General features: G+C 51.5%; 6 protein-coding genes across 6 annotated transcripts; 4 read left to right on the plus strand and 2 right to left on the minus strand.

The window, feature by feature from the left end:
- Positions 1-374: 374 nt before the first annotated feature.
- Positions 375-2537, plus strand: AYO21_03971 (hypothetical protein; the record flags this gene model as incomplete). Its single annotated transcript, XM_022653944.1, has 2 exons — positions 375-763; positions 821-2537. 2 exons carry the CDS (start codon positions 375-377, stop codon positions 2535-2537), a joined length of 2106 nt encoding a protein of 701 aa, XP_022513688.1.
- A 382-nt stretch (positions 2538-2919) lies between these two features.
- AYO21_03972 (hypothetical protein) lies at positions 2920-4204 on the plus strand (the record flags this gene model as incomplete). The annotated part of the gene is made up of 4 exons (XM_022653945.1): positions 2920-3087; positions 3417-3587; positions 3682-3804; positions 3860-4204. 4 exons carry the CDS (start codon positions 2920-2922, stop codon positions 4202-4204), a joined length of 807 nt encoding a protein of 268 aa, XP_022513689.1.
- A 560-nt stretch (positions 4205-4764) lies between these two features.
- AYO21_03973 (hypothetical protein) lies at positions 4765-5586 on the minus strand (the record flags this gene model as incomplete). Its single annotated transcript, XM_022653946.1, has 3 exons — positions 4765-4896; positions 4958-5164; positions 5221-5586. 3 exons carry the CDS (start codon positions 5584-5586, stop codon positions 4765-4767), a joined length of 705 nt encoding a protein of 234 aa, XP_022513690.1.
- Positions 5587-8340: 2754 nt separating this feature from the next.
- AYO21_03974 (hypothetical protein) lies at positions 8341-13754 on the minus strand (the record flags this gene model as incomplete). The annotated part of the gene is made up of 3 exons (XM_022653947.1): positions 8341-13272; positions 13332-13560; positions 13627-13754. The coding sequence occupies 3 exons, from the start codon at positions 13752-13754 to the stop codon at positions 8341-8343; spliced, it is 5289 nt and encodes a 1762-aa protein (XP_022513691.1).
- Positions 13755-14855: 1101 nt separating this feature from the next.
- On the plus strand, positions 14856-16468 carry AYO21_03975 (hypothetical protein; the record flags this gene model as incomplete). Its single annotated transcript, XM_022653948.1, has 4 exons — positions 14856-14925; positions 14999-15083; positions 15145-15210; positions 15259-16468. 4 exons carry the CDS (start codon positions 14856-14858, stop codon positions 16466-16468), a joined length of 1431 nt encoding a protein of 476 aa, XP_022513692.1.
- A 1186-nt stretch (positions 16469-17654) lies between these two features.
- On the plus strand, positions 17655-19490 carry AYO21_03976 (hypothetical protein; the record flags this gene model as incomplete). Its single annotated transcript, XM_022653949.1, has 1 exon — positions 17655-19490. One exon carries the CDS (start codon positions 17655-17657, stop codon positions 19488-19490), a length of 1836 nt encoding a protein of 611 aa, XP_022513693.1.
- Positions 19491-19573: the final 83 nt, after the last annotated feature.

The following is a 19573-nucleotide window of genomic DNA, read 5'->3' on the forward strand; positions in this document are numbered from 1 at the left end:
AACATCTGCCGCATGTGGCCCCTTTAGCAGGTCTTGGAGTCGCTTGTTCTCGTCACTTAATGCCTGTCCTGGAGGTCGCCTCTCCAGCTGCCGTCCGCTAAGTAGAGTAGTAGATCGTAGACGATGCGCCGGAACGGCTATTGTGTTTTCTACATCTTGTCCTCCTCCCAAACTGTTTTTGACATCGCTTGGTACCGTCGATATCTCTGAGATGTTGTGCAGAGTGCGCCCCGAGTGTGTGACCGTCGAGTAATGCCTGGAGCCCGTCACCTGCTGCTGGCCAATAGCTGCTAGTGCTTGCCTCCCCGCCGCCAGGACTCGGAGTCAGCAATAGGCGAGACTGCCGCCCACGTCTCACGGACGTTGGGCGTCTGATGGGCATGCTTGACCTGCTACCCAAATCGCTGTCCACCAAATTCAACGATGCGATTGCCATATCAACCCACAAACGTGACTGGAGCACCGATTCCTCTGGAAGCAGTCTGCTCAGTCCCTCCCAGTCACCAAGACCACGACGAGGTCGACGGCGGCAATGGAAGCGCTTGAGATTCCTGCCCAGCAAAACAATATGCTACGCCGCAGCAATCGCAATCTTGACCGTCATTGCGCTTTGGTGGTTCCTCAACCCCACGCCCACTGGTGATCACCTTGAATTTTCGAAACCTGATGTCGATGATGGAGTGCCAGAGGATGGTCCTATCCCAATTGGCCAGTCCGTAGATCGCGGTGGGAGAGAAGTCTTCTGGTGGGAGCAATTCCCCAGGTGAGAACAGCCTATTCCACATACCAGTTGAGATGACAGTAATAACCTGGTTCGCAGACTCGACGGCTACTATCGGGGCCGAAAGAATATTGTCCCATTCCCCGACTATGTCCCAGAACAACAGTCCAATGCTTTCGACCCTTTCGAGCCGGGCGAGCATAATGACCCTGAGCTTATTCCGCTGTCGCCGGCCCCTCCCCCAGACATCGAACAATGCTATCTAGACGAAGAGAGGCGAGTCCTGCCACCCACAATATCTGCATATCAAGGGTTACCGCAGGGTATGAGCGCACCACTTTTGGGATCCCAAAATGTGCTTGGTATCAACGATCAAGTCTGCTACGATCGAGTAAATCGACTGGCGCCATACGGCTTGGGAATTTCGGAAGAACAAGGAGGACTCGGCAACCATGCAGAAGGCGATAACGACGGAGTAGAGCAAGTGATTGCCATTGACTGGAAGCGTGTCAAATGGCACGACGCACAGCAGAGTTGTGTGTCGAAGAACTCCCCTCGGCTTCGATCTCGGAGTGCCTTTGTGTTTCGCACGTGGGACAGCTTTCACTACACAGAACATCACATTGCCATGTTACGTGCGATAATCAGCGAACTTGCGATCGTGTCCGGGGGTCAGTACACGGTGCATTTCCTCATCCACGTGCAGGATGACACTCTTCCCATCTGGGCGTCAAAAGAGTTACACGATCAGGTGTTGAGAGACAGCCTGCCAGAAGAATTCCGTGGGATGGGCACACTCTGGTCGGTGGCGCAAATGAAGTTGATCTACCCTCCACCATTTCCTGACAGCATTGTGAATTTCTCAGGCGGTGAAATCTACGAAGCATATCGATCGTTACACTTTCCGCTCCAATACTTTGCTGCTCAAAATCCCCAGTATGATTATTTCTGGCAGTGGGAAATGGACATGAGGGTTACCGGCCACTATTACGAACTGTTGAGCCAGATCGAGACCTGGGCAGAAGATCAACCGCGAGACTATGCTTGGGAGAGGTCATCAACTTTTTACATCCCGTCATTACACGACTATTCCTATGAAAACTACGCCCAATTTGTCATTGACGAGGTCCAGTCTCGCAATGAAACACCCATTTCTGGTCCGCAGATTCCGCAGGAACGACTGCTTAACGTCCCGGAACAGACCGCCCCAGATGGTAAAGACGAAATTACAGATCTAATCACGCTGAACCCCCTGTTCAACCCCGAGCACACCCGCTGGGCTTTCCGCGACGATATAACTGGTTATAACGTGACCCGAGACGGGCGACCGCCTACCAGAGCCGCTCTTATCACAGCGTCTCGAATGTCACGCCGCCTACTTCTGCTCATGCACGAGGAGACCTACCGCAACAAGCATACTATGTTTCCAGAAATGTATCCTGCCTCGATTGCCCTGCACTATGGTCTCAAGGCGATCTACGCCCCTCTTCCGGTGTACTTTGACAGAAACTGGCCCAGCAAACATGCCGATGAAGTCTTCAATAATGCCCCTGTCACCTCGGAACACGAAAAGGCAGGCATGGACCACGGACACGGACACTTCCACGGCGAAGGGGGCAGCGTCTTCGGCCCTGGTGAGCACGTCTTCCGGGGTGCGACGTATTATTCCAATGCAGCGTTTGCCGGGTATCTCTGGAGAAGATGGCTTGGTAGAGAAAACGCCCATAACGAATTGGGTTGGGAGTCGGAAGGAGGCCCAGGGGGCGGGCGCATGTGTTTGCCTATGATGATCCTACATCCGATCAAGTATGAATGACGATGTTGATGAGGTCTAACGCATTCCCTTTGAGTGTGGTGTGTCGGCAATTTCATCTTGTTGAGAGGTCTTGGGCGGGACGAATATACCGTTGACACGGAGAGAGGGTGAAAAAGCCATTATGCCACATGAAACGTGTCAACGATCTAAGCTGTGGTGGGGTTCATATGGCTTCTGCTCTCCAGAAAAGCATTTTGCCCCGGAGAATCTGGTTGCGAGCATTTCTGTATATATCCAGGACATTTGGTTGAAAAGAGACGGGCATATAGAGTACAGGATAATGCTAATTTTGGGCTTTGATAGCGCCAATCGTGGTCGTTGAGTGTCTGCGCGGGCTAGAATATACTCCTCGTCAGCCGAGACGAAGAACCTTCTCACCGCAATGGACCATAGGACGGGAACAATACTCGACGTCGTGAAAGAGGGTCAGATTGTTGGCATCAGTGACTGGGAGTTCGCAGGCTGGTATCCGGAACACTGGGAATTTGTCCAGTTCTTCCGAGCTTTGTACGCCGACTACCGTGACTACGCCGATGTTATATTCGAAAAGGTATATTCTGCCGAGCTTATGGTCGATCACTTTCTGGGGCATTTGACGCGGCATTAGCCCTGGGAATTGTAAGGTCTCGGTCAGGCGTGGCACCGATAGCTTCTCGTAGTATTTCTCCCTCGGGTCCAAGATAGTGATGGGCCTACTACGACCATGCCTCACACATGGGTAGACGGCAAGGCTGCAGTGAGGGCACGAGGCTGAATGTGACAAGGCTGAGCACCCTTATGTCAGCGCCAAGAGAAAATATATCGCGATCTTTTGGTTCCAACCTCAAAGAAGACTTGGTCTTCTACTTGTTGTATGATAAACCACATTTTTGAAGACAGGCCTTTCTGCATTACTCCAACATGGTCGAATTGATCAAACTGGCTCATATGCCAGCAGACCTGCCGCTCTATGTCGCCATGTACACGGACGTGCAGAATGCGCCTTTCCTCAAGGAACAGTTGCTGGCAGGCAACTCCGAGTTCGAGTACGCCTTTATTGATGCGAAAATGGTAAGCCCCGCCCCTCCTCTTCGAGCGTGCAGATTTTGGCCTCTCTTTTATGAGCCTTCTCCCGACTGATGACCCTTGGCGCCATGTGTCACAGGTCGTCTCTACCACCCATGTGCTTGCTGCCGCTTTCCGGGCCATGAACGACTATCTCAATGAGAGGTTGAAGTCACGCAATGTTCACTCGGAGATTGTCTTCTCTCTGAGCCCGAACAACAACGTAAGTGCAGAGTGCAGACGTTCAGGTACAGTTGGGACACTAACGCACAATGGAGATCGGCGAGGCTTTCCGCAGGTTCGGAGTCGGCGAGTCAACTAAAGATTTACTGGTGTTGAAGGTGGCCACGAAGCCGGAAGTTACCCTCGAAAGTGTCACTCAACATCTATCAACGCACATCCAGGGCAAACCGAGTCCATTTGATGACGCAGGTTTGCGCAAGGTCGCCGACATTGACAGAATCCGAAAGGTCTACAAACTCAACTCTGCAGCCTCGGGTGGCCGCCGCTCTGGCAACACTATTAGCAGCGGATCTGGTGCGAAAGACAGCGGGTCCGTTGATGTGACGAAAAATCTTGAGGTCCAGATTCTCGGCCTCATGGCTCTCCGTGGGGCAACGTGATTGTAAGCGTGTCGTTGATCACTCTTTCAGAGCACAAATAGGTGGTCCATGTGACCCCTGTGATATTATTTGGCTCCCTACGACATTATCCGCGCCTGGGTCATGCCAGACAACATCCAATGTCAACGCCGCAGCCTTGCCATTCCCCCTTGTTCCGGAGGTCAGCTGCCGCACCGATGTCAAGGAAAACCGATGCAACAAGCAACTCCATCTTCTTCTGGGCACTCATAGCCTGATTGTTCAACGGCTTCCCACGCCTCCAGTGGCCGGCACTATGACTGGAACATCTCTGCAGGGCTGGGAACTTCGCTCCAGCTATGAAAACTTTTGATATTTTACGCCGGTTTTGGGAGATTTCTGATGCTTTGTATATTCACGAAGCCATCTGCTCGTCCGACACTTGCTAGGGCAATCTCATCATCGCTCACCGCCGTCGCTTTTAATCCAACGCTTTCTGGCGCATTTGTGCGCCTGGACCTCCCAAATGCAACAGGTACCCGCCCATTCTTATACGGTCAAAGAATTGCACGCGAGACAGTCATCTCTTTCCCCTAGCAGGATCAAGTCTGCGCCAAATAGAGCTTGCTATAACCCGATTCTCTTTTGCGGAGGCGGATCAGCGTAACGCCAAAGATGACCAAGCTTATAAGTTCCAGAGCGGCGACCACAATCGACGCAATGAACGTGTATTTCTGAAGGACACCAAGTACATCAGCATTCTTCTAATTGAAATCAGGGGCTTTGAGGTGTTACCATTTCACTGCACATGAACTCAAACGACATCTTCCCATTGTTGAGGTATTGGTGTGTGCACGACCAGGACCACAAGCCCCAGCCCTTTTTGCCCTTGTTGTCCTGCAATTTGAAATAGACAGCGGCAGCCACCCATGCGGCGATTCCAATCAGGGACGTGAAGAAGACGGCTCCGGTGTGCAGGCGGGTTTCGCGCAGGCGACGGATCTAAAGCAGTGGTTGTGGTCAGCAATTGCGAGTGAAAGTTGTTGGGGGAAGCTCACCCCTCCACAGAATGTGAGCATGGAAAGGAGTTGGACAACGATGGCGATGACGGCGGCCGCGAGCATCACCCAGGTCGGCCATAGGTCGATATGGTCTGGCCACCCCCGCTGGAAAGAACCATCTGGCTGCTGCAGAATCACACTCCGAGTGTTGATCCACACGACGGTGGCATGAGCGAGGACGCCGATGATGGACGCTGCAGCCGCTAGAGCAACGATTCTGACGAGCACGCGAAATGAATTGGGGACGGCTCTTGCCTCGCGTTGGGCTCTGCGGATCTGCTCGTGCGTTGGCTCGGTGAATGCGTATGGCGGCGCCGCTGCGGAGTTTTGACTTGGTAGGACCAGGTGGCGGAGGGGCTCCATGATATGATGTTGTCGTGGCGAATGTGGCTTCGGGGGGTTGTTGGTTGCTACGAGGCAAAATGATGGAGAGCAGAGAGAAGAGAGGAAGAGTGCGGTATTAACAGCAGAGATAGGCACTCGGCACAAGCAGACGTATCGATCCGACGTCTCGTCCAAGTCAGGTCAAGTTTCTTTGAAAGTGAAGTTCCTCCGCAAGTCGTAAGTCTTGGAGAGTGCGTCCTCACAAAATATCAAACGCAAAAGCAATCGACCCAGGTCTGACCGACCACAAGTACGTACATACGTACAGTTACACACAACGCGTATTTGAATCTCCCTTTTTTCTTTTTCCTTTCTTGGACCCTTTCTTTTTGGATCCTTTTTAAGCCAAGATTTAAGGAGAGGGGAGGGGGGAGGGAAGCGCGCGTTACGAATAATAATAGATAGGTAGGTAGGCAAGTGCTGGAGCTGTCAGCCGCCAACCGCCAGGAACAAGAAAAGTACTCCACAAGCAAAGCAAGCCGTAGCCAAAGCCGCAGTCGATCTGACGGCAAACGTTACGGGGGAAACCAACGCTACATACGGCGTACAGAGGACAGAGTACAGATTTTAATGACGGGGAGGATCGGTAAAGGAATGAGGAGGGGGGTGGGCGGGCGTGGGAACGGGTAATTACAAGATTACGAGGGCGGGAGTTGGAACTCCTTCGAGGATGAGGACGAGCAGGAGTATGATCTGCGGGAGGGAGTAGAGGGAAGGAGTATCACCGTTCCACAACTACTCGTACAACCAGGCTAATGAGATTCCATATTACCAGGTGCCAGATCAGGTCTATACTCGGTTTTACTCGGTATGGTTTTTTGTATGGGACGTACTCCGTTTGCGGTGTACTTTGGTGGCAGGCAGTGAGACAACGTCGAAGCAATTGCTAAGCATTATTGAATTAGCCCCCTCCTCCCCCCCCTCCAATGTCCATATCCATATCCATATCCGCAGGGAATACGGAGAATGGACTCTAGTACTCGGTACTTCGGCTAAGTATTGGAGGAGTGTAGGAGGTTACATAGGAGTGGTGGATGTAACAGAGAGTGAGCCTCCAACACTACGAGATTAGCAGTAGTGGGGTGGCATATCCGTGCGCGAGACAGGATACTTGTATTCCTTGATACTTGACCCCTCGGTTCCTTGGGAAGAGAAAAAAATGATAAAAATCCCTCTCAACCTGGACAAGATGTGAGTGAGCGTGGTGATTTTTATTCTCAATGCGGAAAATGGGGTATTTACCACCAAAATGAAAAGAGATGAGACGAGTTGGGAGAAGGATGAGGACGAGGATGAGGAGGAAGATGGAAGACGATTGGGAACAGCCACGCGTCAGCACTAGAGATCCAACTCTTTCGCCTGGCGCTCGTTCTAACGCCCTGGTGTCGTGGGTTCTGCAACGAGTAAGAGATTCCATTCCTCCTTCTGGCTAAGAGTCACCAAGACCATCTGGTATAATAACTGGTAGAGTCGATACTCCTTATCTAGCCTGTGTTCGCACCACATACCTACACTACACAGTACTCGCACGCCAATCCTAGTAGTGGTACTGGTCCATTTTGGGGGCGAGGGAAGGGGGAGGAGGGAGGACGGGGAATGCGGCTGAGAAATTCAAGGAGCATGCCCTCAAATCCCGCACGGGAGAACGCGCCGTGTGTGGTTATGTACTCAAAGTTCAGGACTCGGCACTCGAGAGAAATCATCCGGAAAAAGAACAAATGTGGCTCTCTTATACTCTTGAGCGGCTATTTTATATTTTATCAGATACACAGGGAGGTTGGTTCTCAGCCTCGTCATGTCAGCCAGCCTCGTGATGCGGGTTTGGACAAGCACGGGTATAAGTATCAGGATCAACATGGATCCAGCATTCAGTGGTTTCTACATCCTCGTCTAGCATGGCCGCCCGTCACTTAGCGAGTACACATACATCTCTCTGCCCAATTCAGTCTCAGCCTTGTGACAAGCATTTTCGACGCGAGCTTCAATCTCAATCCCAGACACGATGGAACGCGCCATTTGCAAATGTGCGCACTGTTTCAGCTGTATGCCTATCTCTCCGTGCGAATCACTCTCCCCTGCTGCCCAGTCGGCAGTGCATAGCCAGGCCTCCACCCTGCGAACAACATTCTATGTTTATCTTAGAGTACAATTGCAAACTTTTTCTCAATCCACCCGACAGTGCTTTCGTCGCCTCTCGACCATCAATCACATCCCTCTCTCCCACCAGGACCCGAAGCATCCACAGAGCTGTTCCTCAATCCCCTTCAATGATTCCGCAGAAATGCTGCCCCCATCTCAGGTCATGTTCTCCTCCCTATGCCCATGTCACCCTCGCCCCCAAGCACATTTGTTTTCGCAAGGACACGAACTTTCTGTCCCCTCGTCCGTCGAAAACATGTCTAACCATCCCATTTCATGTAAAAGAGCAAATCGATCCGATAAAGAAACAAGTGAATAACCATCCAACGCCGTCGCTAATATTCACGTGTTTTGTGTCTTTCTGAAACACATTGTGGCCGGTGAAAATATTGCGGAGAGCACTCTGACACAGAGCCTCCTCTTTCCCGCAGGTGACAATTTAGTGGCCGTAAGAAAGTTGCATTAAAAAGATATCATCCCCATCAGAGTGGTAGTCGAAGACAGAAGGTCAACTGAATGGATCCGTCACTCGCTCGGCCTCTGGATTTTCCGTCTTGGGATAACATCCGAATCATATGATGGTACAAAGAGGACTCAGTCCTCCTTTGGAGAAGTTGGAGAATATTGTGGGCTGTTCGGAGAGTATTGTGGACTAGTCGCCGACGCTGAACGAGCCGGTGGGCTTCTTGGGGAAGCATTGTACATCGGACTCGTGGGAGAATAAGATGGACTAGTCGGAGACGTCGGGCTAGTTGGGCTGTAGGTAGGCGACGTCGGAGAGTAGCTGGGTGACGTCGGAGACTGTTTGTTGGCACCACCACCATACATGGGACTTGTTGGGCTGTACATTGGTGAGGTGGGGCTGTAGACAGGCGACGTTGGCGACGTCGGCGAGGTGGGACTGAAAGCCGGAGAAGTCGGTGAGTAGCTTGGAGAGGTTGGTGACCCGTATGCTGGAGACGTAGGTGAATAGTTGGGCGACGTCGGCGAATAGCTCGGCGAAGTCGGCGACGCCTGGTAACCAGGTGAGGTTGGCGAGTATGCTGGTGAGGTCGGCGTAAAGGCAGGGCTGGCCGGCGAGAACGATGGTGACGTTGGTCCAAAGCCAGGGCTCGTTGCGCCAAACATGGGAGATGTTGGTGAATAGCCGGCAGTGGGCGAAAAGCCAGGCGAGCTTGGGCTGGTACCGCCGAACGGACTGGCAGGTGAGTAACCACCAGGGCTGCGCGAACCATATGGACTGAATCCTCCAGCTCCACCAAATCCAGGTTGGTAGTCGGTAAATCCTCCTGGAGTTTCCGAGCCAGCAGCGATGATGGGAGAGAAAGACGCCCCGTAGTCTGGAGACCCCAGGTAGCCACTGTCTTGCATTGGCGAGCCAGTGTCATAGGGGGTAGCAGCCCCATCGAGGAGTTGCTGCGAGCCTTTAACACCAATGGCACCACCAAGCCCAAGGTTGGCATTGTCCGTGACAACGGTAGACAGCATGTTCTGATCCAGAAGGATCTCCATTGTTCCAGTACCTACGGGTGCAGGTTGGCCCAGGATCAGATTCTCAGAGACACCTTTGCAGTCGTCGAGTTCGCCGGCTGCTGCCGCCTCGAGCAGAATCTCAACAGTCTGTTCGAAAGAACATCTCATCAGAGCGCCAGTATCGGACTTGTTAATGCCATGACGAGTAACAGCCATGACATATCCGCGGGCAGTCATCACGTCGCACAAGATGCCCAGATGGCGAGCGTTGACATAAGAACCATCGAACGACAACACTTGGGTCAACTCGCGCAGGATTGCAGCACGAGTAGCCTCAATTCCGAGAACCTCGAAGATTTCCGTGAAACGATTGGTATAAGTGCGAGATGTGTCCACTCCTTCAATGGCAAGAACCTTTGCGAAAGAACTTCCAGTAGTTTCGAGCACGTACTCGTTGCATCGAGGATCGCTCTTTGCCATGTACACCGAGCCGTCTTCATTGATAATGGCACGACTCTTTTGATCAATGAAGGCTCTTGAGACGCCGGGAACACCGTGGAAGGTTAGGTGGTCAAGCATTTCGTTCAAAAAGCGTCGAAGGACTTCATCATCCTCTTTGCGCTCGTCATCCTCATCCTTGCCATAGTTCTGGACAAGGCGGACACGAATGATTTGCTCGTCGGCATTGATATCGCTGAAGATAACCGAGAGATCCTTGCCGTAGGTTGCCTTGATTCTCGATGCGACATCTGTAATGTTGAGCCCCTTGTCCAAAAGTCTTGCACGACTGAGCGTAATGCGGAGCAACCACTTGGAGTGTAGCGCAAGATCTTGATCTGTATCTTCGGGAATGATAAAGTACGATTCGACCATGTCAAGATCTTCGGGGATGATGGTGCTCTGAATGTCGGGGTCGTACCACAGTTCGCAGGTCTCTGCCACGGATCGCAGGTTGGTATGCTGTACACGACTCCGCAGAAGCTTGGCTGCTTCTTTGTCGCCAGCATTTTCTGGAAGCTGGTACACAGTCATTGACGGGGTTCGGATGTTCTGCGAAACGTTCAAAATCTCCTTGAGACGAGGTACACCCAAAGTGACGTTCTTCGCTGACACACCAGTAAAGTGGAAAGTGTTCAAGGTCATCTGCGTCGCAGGTTCACCAATGGATTGGGCAGCGAGAACACCAACCATCTCGCCCGGATTTGCATGTGCAGCGATGAATCGACTCTCAACCGCGCCGATAATATTGTCAAAGGCCAATCTGTTTACACCATGCTCAAGAACAAGCCGCTTGTACGCCAGCCGCGAGCGAAGTTGAGCCTTCAGCAAGAGCGTCGCATTGTCTTGGGCTTCTTTCGAGATGGGGTCTTCCCCACGGACGATGACAAGTCGTTCCAGCAACTGCTTCACGGCAGTAAGCGCATGGCGGGGATCAAGGTCGGTCTTGTCGCCACGACGGATCTTAAAGTTCTTCTGAGCTTGGTCAATGATACGCCCAATGTTGAGAGGCAACTGCATCGAGTCTTCAGTGCCTTTACCCATCTTTCGCAAGAAGTCTTGAGACGTCCGCAGAGCTTCGTACTCTTCATCAAACATCTCCTGGAGTTCGGTATCACCTTGAAGCTCTCTTGCTTGGAGCAGTCTGCCTTTCCACATGGAAATGTCTCCGCTCATGATGTCTACCATGTAGCGGTCATTGAAGGCTTTGTCTGACATGGTGATGATATCGACCTTTTGGTTCTCGATATGGGCACCATCCAAGCCATCCTCACCATAAATGAACTGAACCACGTTTCCACGCGAATCCCGGACAGTAGAGTCATACTTGACAGTGACCTCCTCGAGAGCTTTGACGAGACGACGTTGGATATAACCCGTTTCCGCGGTCTTGACAGCAGTATCGATAAGACCCTCACGACCAGCCATGGCATGGAAGAAGAACTCTGTGGGAGTCAATCCACGAAGGTACGAATTCTCCACGAAGCCTCTTGAAGGAGCAGAGTAATCGTCTTTTGCAAAGTGAGGCAGGGTGCGATACTTGAAGCCGAAGGGGATACGTTTTCCTTCCACAGCCTGCTGGCCAACGATAGCAGTCATCTGAGCAATGTTGATGGTAGAGCCTTTTGAACCAGCACGAGCCATGGTGATAGCGTTGTTCAGATCTTTCAAGCTGTTTTCGGTTGCAGCACCGGCTTGATCACGAGCCTGATTGAGAGAGTTCATCACTTTGCTCTCGAATGTTTGACGAACGTTCATACCCGGAGAAGGCTCGAGCTCCTCGTTGTACGCCTTTTTGGTGATCTCATCAACCTCTGCCTTCTTGGTATCAACGGCATCTTGAATCTTTTGCACAGTGTCAGGGTCGGGTACTGTGTCTCCGATACCGATACTGAACCCGTTATGGAGAAGCCAGTAGTTGACCACAGTCTGTGCACCATTGAAGAAAGCCCGCGCCGTGTCATGACCGAACTCGTTGACGATGGTGTGAATAATGCCACCAGCACTAGTGCCGACAAATTTCTTGCTGAACAGGCCGAACATAAGGTTGCCCTCAAGGACCATAAGACCAGTGTCATTAGTGGGTACGTAGGGGTCTTCACCCTTGGCATCAAGCCTCTCGAGGTTTAGGGCAGGTGGGAGCACCATGCTGATCATCTGCTTCCCCGTCCAGCGAGGCGTTGGCTTGATGATAGCTGGCTGTGGAATCACCCCATCCCAATCCGGAACCCATAGCATGACGTTCATGACTTGATCTTTTGTCAAGAAGACATCACGACGGCAGATCTTGTAGATACCACAAAGCGTGTCTTGGATAATACCCATGAGAGGAGCATTACGCTGTGGTGACACGATGTTGAGAGGCACCATGCAAAGGTTGGCGAGCTCGGCTCGAGATTCTTCGCTCTGAGGAACGTGCAAGTTCATTTCATCACCGTCGAAATCAGCATTGTAGGGCGTAGTGACGGAAAGGTTGAGTCGGAAGGTCGAGTAGGGCATAACTCGGACACGATGACCCATCATAGACTCCTTATGAAGAGATGGCTGACGGTTGAAGAGAATAACGTCTCCGTCTTGGATGTGGCGCTCAACGATCCAGCCATACTGAAGAGTCATCTCTCCAGCACGTTTGTGATGTCGCAGATCAATACGTTCTCCGGTGTCCCGAATCACGTATCGCGCACCCGGATGGTCATTTGGCCCGTTTCTGACAAGGCGTCTCAGCCGGTCAATCGTGAACGGTGTGACTCTTTCCGGGTAAGTCAATGTGCGGGCGATGCTTCGAGGAACACCAACTTCATCGAGAGAAAGGTTGGGATCACCAGTGATGACAGTACGGGCGGAGAAGTCAACACGCTTTCCCATCAAGTTCTGGCGCAGTCTGCCTTCCTTACCCTTGAGTCGAGCTCGAATTGATTTGATGGGCCGACCACTCTTGTGCTGTGCTTTGTCCAGTCCGGCAATCTCATTGTCCATATAGGTGGCAATATGATACTGGAGGAGATCACAAAGATCAATCTTGATGTGGTCAGGTGTGCCGTCAACTTCAGTTCGCAGCACCGCTTGGTTGGCACGAATGATATCACCCAGTTTGAAAGTAAGATCGTCTTCACCCCGCTGGCCCTGTCCGCTGCCGTCGACACTGATACTGGGTCGGACTGGTGGAGGAGGGACAGGGAGCGCAGACAAGATCATCCACTCCGGGCGGGCGTAATCAAGGCTGAGACCCATCAACTCCAAGGTCTCATCGGTCAAAGTGCGGAAAGTGTTCAGAGCATCTTGTGGAAAGATCCGCTTCTTGTCGGGAGTTACATCTTCATCGTCCTCGCCTTTCCGCGGCTTCCAAGTCGCCCACAACTGCAATCCAGTTCTTCGAATGTCAGGTTGTGCATTGCCACAACCACCATGCTTGGGTTGAGGAGGTCCTTTCAGAGGCTGGTCGGGGTCGTCGATGGGATCGGCTTCGCAAACGTTTCGAGGCTTGCTGAGTCGCCACACTGCTTCGAAGCGGCGCTTTCGGTCTCGAATCGAGATTGCGTGTCGAAATTCTTCGGTCTGGATTTCATCAAGGTCAGCAGCGATAAATAAGAGGATAAGACGCTGGAAAGACTAACATCAAGCGCCTTAATCTTGCCACAGTTGTGGCAGACCGTCTCCAAAATCTTCTTGACTTTGTTCATGAAGCCATAGTGATAGACTGGAGTTGCAAGCTTGATGACACCAAAGTGACCAGGGCACTCGGCCATGTTTTCTTCACAAGTACTGCATTTGAAATTGCGATCGATTGTTCCGAGATGAGGATCGTTCGGACCTTTCTCGCGAGGTCTGAGGCGCTGCTCATCCCTGGTCAAACAGTGTTAGAAAGCAATGATCAGGGCAAGTGATTTTTGTCTTTTATTTTCTACATACATCGTCTCAGGATATTCGATGTCGATGACCGCGAGGCGCTCGGTCTCTTTGGCGGAGAAGAGGCCAAATTGAATCTCCTCGACTGTGCGCAGAGGCGCGCTCGAGTAAGGGAAATTGAGGCTCGCCATGGTCGCTCGTGGTTATCCCAGTGATCTCGCGTTATCCTTGTGAGACGAATATTTTACTCTTGTCACGATCTGGGATGACCGCAGTCCTTGCACGGGTGGCTGCGCGGTGCTGGTCAGGGATGACCTTCGCCCTGTCGGGCCGCCCAAAACAATGCCGTGTTGTCCTCCAGCTGCGCTCTTGACCAATTCTCTTGATTGTGATCCAAAACTTCCTGGAAAGCGATCGGCTCGCCTGCTGGAACGCGTAAATTCGTGGGCGCGATCGTTTAGAGATAGGTTGGGTGGGGTTGTTGATGAGGAAGAGGATGAGGAAGGGATGAGAAGGTCAGCGCAAAATTTGAGAGATGAAAGGGCGAGCGGCTGCCTGCGCCGCGCCAAGACAATCAGCCCAGAAGCGAAAGGCGGATTTTTAGCGGCTAGGCTCGCCTCCTTTCAGCCTCACCTTATTCATTCAGTGACAACAATCACGCAGATTCACCAGGTACAGAGAGCAGTGAACGTCAAGTGAATCTGAGCTCAAGATTTACTCGGTCGCTTTCTTCATTTGCAGGGTCACTGAGTCAAATGGGACTTTCAATTGTCCCGTGCGGGTTTGTTATGGGGAGGTCAACATCAAAGCTCTGCCCGTCTCAGGAGAAACAAGCTAGACGAGGAGGTATCTACGGGTAAAAACACAAACTGTGTCCGAAGTCCAACTTTGCACAATGCCACTAAAGATCTCTCTACCATGAGAATGTCGATGACACAAAGATACAGTATGTGATAGACAATGTGTTTGAGAGGTACAAAGAACTACTTCCGTCGTATTGGGTTTCGTTTGGTTGGCAGCCTTTGTGAAGTACAGTGTTGTCACTTAAGTTGACTTATAGTGACAAACATTGTAGAAGTTATCACTAACAAGAATCTGTCCTCACCGTTGCTCCTTTCCTATCTCGTTATCTCATCGTTCTCGCTTGACTTTCCATTTCCAGCTTGCCATCCCCTATCACGTGACCGTGCTAACAATGTCGCCAGTACCAGATGTGGAAACAGACGCATTTCGTCAAGCGGCTTTGAAGCCTCCATGCTTTCGTGAGACTCCATCAAATCAACAAGTGCATCATGAATTTGGCACTGATAGATCCGTTCCAATTAGCTCAAGACTCTCCGGATGCTCTTACAAATGACCTCAGTATGTTCAGCTGGCGATCCGTTGAAAGTGGAAGGAAACAAATTTGTCAAAACCAGTACTGATTCAACTTCAGGATCCGGCCATGCCACCACTCTGAGATTTAGTCGCAAGGGCGACTATCTCGCCTCCGGTAGGGTGGATGGAAAGATCATAATTTGGTCAGTGCAGATTTGGCAGCTCGATCGAAATTGGTGGGTAATGACTGACACGTCATTCAAGGGACATGGAGACGTTCGGGGTTGCCATGAAACTACATGGTCACTGGAGGCAGATTCAAAGTTTGAGGTACGTCTCTTCAATATAATTCATTGACACGCTCCTAAGGTCTTTCAGCTGGTCTCGAGATGGCCGCTACCTCTTGTCAGCATCCCAGGACTGTAGAGCCTGTCTTTGGGACTTGCAAACTCAAGAACGTATCCGCACCGTCAAATTCGAAGCGCCAATCTACACAGCGGAACTTCACCCTTACAACTACAAGCTCTTTGTCGCCTCCCTTTTCGAAGACAGACCATATTTGGTTGATATCACCGAAGTCATTCCTGTCAAGCGCGTCCTTCCTACTACTCCGTTAAGTGATAGCATCCCTCGATTCGAGAACAAGCAAGCCACCACCTCGGCAATTTTCTCCGTGCTGGGTAATCATATCATTACCGGCACCTCGAAGGGGTACATCAATATTTTGGAGACCGAGTCGCGCAAGATCATTCACTCCACTAAGATCTCCGCTGGTCTTATTTCCCTGCTCCGCCTGACCACCAATGGTCGCCAGCTTCTCGCTAACAGCACCGATCGCATCATCCGCACCATCAATCTGCCTGATTTGAGTCTGATCACTCCCTCCACCGCCCCCGACACTGACCCCAGCAGTAGCGATGACCACCATGAGCGCGACCCTGCCACCCTTGCAGAAAACATTGTCCTCAATGTCGAACACAAATTCCAAGACCTGGTCAACCGCCTTCGCTGGAACCACTGCGCCTTCAGCCATAGCTCCTCCACCGGCATCGCGGATTACGTGACGGCCTCCACCTATATGAAGAAGGATATCTACATCTGGGAACTCCGCTCCAACTCTCTCCTCCGAATTCTGGAAAACCGTGAGGAGCCCGCAATCATTGAATGGCACCCTTCTCGTCCCCTGCTAGCCTGCACAAGCATTGAAACGGGTAGCATCCAGATCTGGGGCATCGAGCCACAACAAAAGTGGTCCGCATTGGCTCCTGATTTCACGGAATTGACAGAAAATGTCGAGTACATTGAGCGTGAGGATGAGTTCGACGAGTACCCACAAGAAGAACATCAGAAGCGCCGCCTGGACAGAGAAGACGAAGATGTTGATATCCTGACGGTCGAGAGGAAGATGGGCGAAGAAGATAGCTTCGTCTTGCCGGTGCTGTACGACATTGAGGACTCGGATGGGGATGATCAGGAACTGGTGAGACACGGCGTCGGCACCCTGAGGAAGAAGGATGTCAATGAAGGGAAGGAGTATGAGAATGATGGAGACGAGGTGCCCAAGACAATAAGGAGACGGAAGTATTAACGAAATAATCGACGGTGACGACGGTGGTACGGCTTGATATTCCCACAGACTTGGAAGGGGGGTTTTGTCGATCAGCCAGGCGTTTTGTTACGGAAGAGCCCAGCGCAGCTAGCAGACAATTTGAGCATGGTTCAGGACAGGCGCGGGGACTGGCTCCTTGGAAACTATGATAGTTGGTTCATGCGGACAGCGAAAAGGCGGAACGGTGGTGCTCAGCGGCGTTTCTAGAGGATGTACTACCGATACTGCGGAGCGACTGAAAACGGGCACGAACAAGTATGAAAGATTGGGTTCAGTTGATTGAGGGCCGCATGGAAATGGCTCTGATGCCTCCCACGGACCTTGTCGAGGTCCAAGAAGTGTTTTATGCATTCCCGACTTTAGAGGACTGAGCACCAGTAAGTCTGAGAGACTACGTCTGTAAAACGTCAGGACGATTGCTGCTCGCTAATTTCAATCATTCCTCTCTGCGCATCGTGTCTTCATAATTTGCAGTTCAATCAGGCATTTCAGATCGCGGAGGTCTCAGTCTCAGTCTGCGGCAGCTGGACATCGCACAGGTCATTGGACGGTTCGGGCCGGAATGCGACAAGACACAACTGCGAGAATCCGTTCAACCGTGGCCACCCCGAGTTCCGGTTACATTTCTTTGACCGTTGAAACTGATGAGATTTATGGTCCAGATATCCATCCCAGCAACAATTCCGGTGAATGTTATGGATAGGTCTGGATCTTCTTTAGCAACATGGAATGCACTAACAATGCATCAGGAAATTGGTGGTGGCAGAAGTCGGATGTTTTGATCTCGTAGGTGGTCGACGGGTGGGTAATGGCAGCCTCAACTTTGGAACAAATGAGAGTGCATTAATCTGAGCATCTCAAACACCAGCTACTACTTGTGTAAGGTCTTCTATTCAGTCTGATGTAAAGCAGTGTTGTATGTGCTGCAGTGACATTGTATTTTCGTGCTCCTCGGCACAATTGACGAATTGACTTCCTGTTACGGAAAATGTGGCAGACGCTCAAATGGAAACTCTGCCGAGCCTCAATTGCGGTTGTCCGGATCTTTCTGCCCTGAACGCTTTTCCTATGTTTTCCGGTGGTGCAATACTTCTCTTCTCTTTCTTCTTTCACAAGGATAAAAGATGACAATGGGTCCCTGAATAGGCCTGCCCATCGAGCAGTCATGACCTCGATTGATGACCTTTTCCGTAAACCCAATGCCGCGTCAAAGCGAAAACTTGAGGACCCAACGAAATCATTCTCCAATGCCCTCTCCAACAAATCCGCTAAATTGGCCAACGGTTCCTCTCCACGCTCTTCCGCAAATGGCTCTTCTCATGACGAGTCTGCCTCCAACGGTTCGGGCAGCAAAGCTGCTTTCGTGCAAGATGAAGTCCTAGACGAGGAAGATGATCTCGAGGCCGGGCCCGCGCGGCCGCCGGAAGACGTCGAGGACGAAGTTGGAGATGACGAGGAAGGCCGCTTCTTTGGTGGCGGTGTCACAAAACAAGAAAGAGAAGTGATTGACTATCTCGACAAAAATGAGGCTGGGGAAGTGGAGGAGAAGATTGATTCCGCGTGGCTTCGCCGCACGGCCATCAACTTTGAACGGAAAATCAACAAGAATGCGGAACTGCGAGCCAAGTACGAGTCCGAGCCCATGAAGTTTGTAAGTAGTGAGGCCGACTTGGATGCTGAGATAAAAGGGTTGAGTCTGTTGAGCGAACATGGCGAGTTGTACGCCGACTTCGTAAAAATGGGCTGCGCAGGCAGTTTGGTCGGGTTGCTCGCGCACGAGAATACCGACATTGCCATTGCCGTCTGCGAACTGCTCGTGGAACTCACAGACGAAGACTCAACGACTACGGAAGAACAGTGGAAGACCTTGGTCAAAGCCATAATTCAAGGTGACATTGTGGATCTTCTGACCAGCAACCTCAGCAGATTGGACGAAGACAACAATGAGAGCGACCGAGCAGGAGTCTATCACGTCTTGAACGTGATCGAGAACATTTTATCCGACACTGGAAACGTGGAGGCTGCGGGGTCAAAAGATTCATTGATGGAATGGCTCCTCTCGAGGATAAAGAAGGTTGATCCTTACGCGAGAGGAAAAGTTGGGCAGAATCGTCAATATGCGGCGGAAATTCTAGCCATACTCCTGCAGAACAACAAAAACAATCGAGATCGCCTGGCACGAAAAGACGGGGTCGACTCTCTTCTTGAACTTCTGAGTGCCTATCGGAAGCGAGATCCCGAGAAGGACTCAGACGAGGAAGAGTTTGCAGAAAATCTCTTTGATTGCTTAGCCTGCATGGTGGAAGAACGGCTTGCTGGCGAAAAGTTTGTGGAAGGAGAAGGCGTTGAATTGTGTCTCATTATGCTCCGAGAAGGGCGTTTGGCCAAAGCACGGGCGCTGCGAGTGCTCGATCATGCCATGAGTGGAGGCAATGCAACAGCCGTCGCGATGAGATTAGTGGACGCGGCCGGACTCAAGACCATCTTCGGCATGCTTATGAAGTCCCACAAAATGGAGCGAAGCCTTGTTGAGCACCTCATCGGAATCCTTGCGAGTATGTTGAGGTATCTGCCCGGAGGGTCCGCCGAACGAATACGCACTCTTGCCAAGTTTGTCGAAAATGACTACGAAAAGATCACCAAGCTCGTCGAATTGCGACGGGAATACAAGACGAGACTGAGTAAGGTGGAAGCCTACATTCAGAGGGAACGGCAGGATCTCAACGAAGCACAATTGCAGGCACAGGCTGATGAGTGGTTTTCACGGCGACTGGACGCCGGCCTCTTCTCACTTCAGGCGATTGAGTTAATCCTCAGTTGGATGGTGGCAGAAGATAACGGAGCGAGGCAGACCATCACGGTGCTCCTCGGTGAAGACGGGCTCAAGGTTCTCGAGCGGAGCCTGAAAGACCAACTCAACGGGATGGATCCTAGTCAAAGTGATGAAGCAAAGGCAACGGAGGAGATGCTGGAAGCATTACTTTTGTGCGTGGAGCAATGAAGCTGGTGTTTTGTGAATGTGAAATCTAATCATGCCATTAGGGAGGATCGAATTGCTGCTAGCTGACATGCATATTCTTATGC

This window comes from Fonsecaea monophora (genome assembly GCF_001642475.1).
Source record: "Fonsecaea monophora strain CBS 269.37 chromosome Unknown Scaff21, whole genome shotgun sequence".
In the NCBI taxonomy this organism is placed as follows: Eukaryota; Fungi; Ascomycota; class Eurotiomycetes; order Chaetothyriales; family Herpotrichiellaceae; genus Fonsecaea; species Fonsecaea monophora.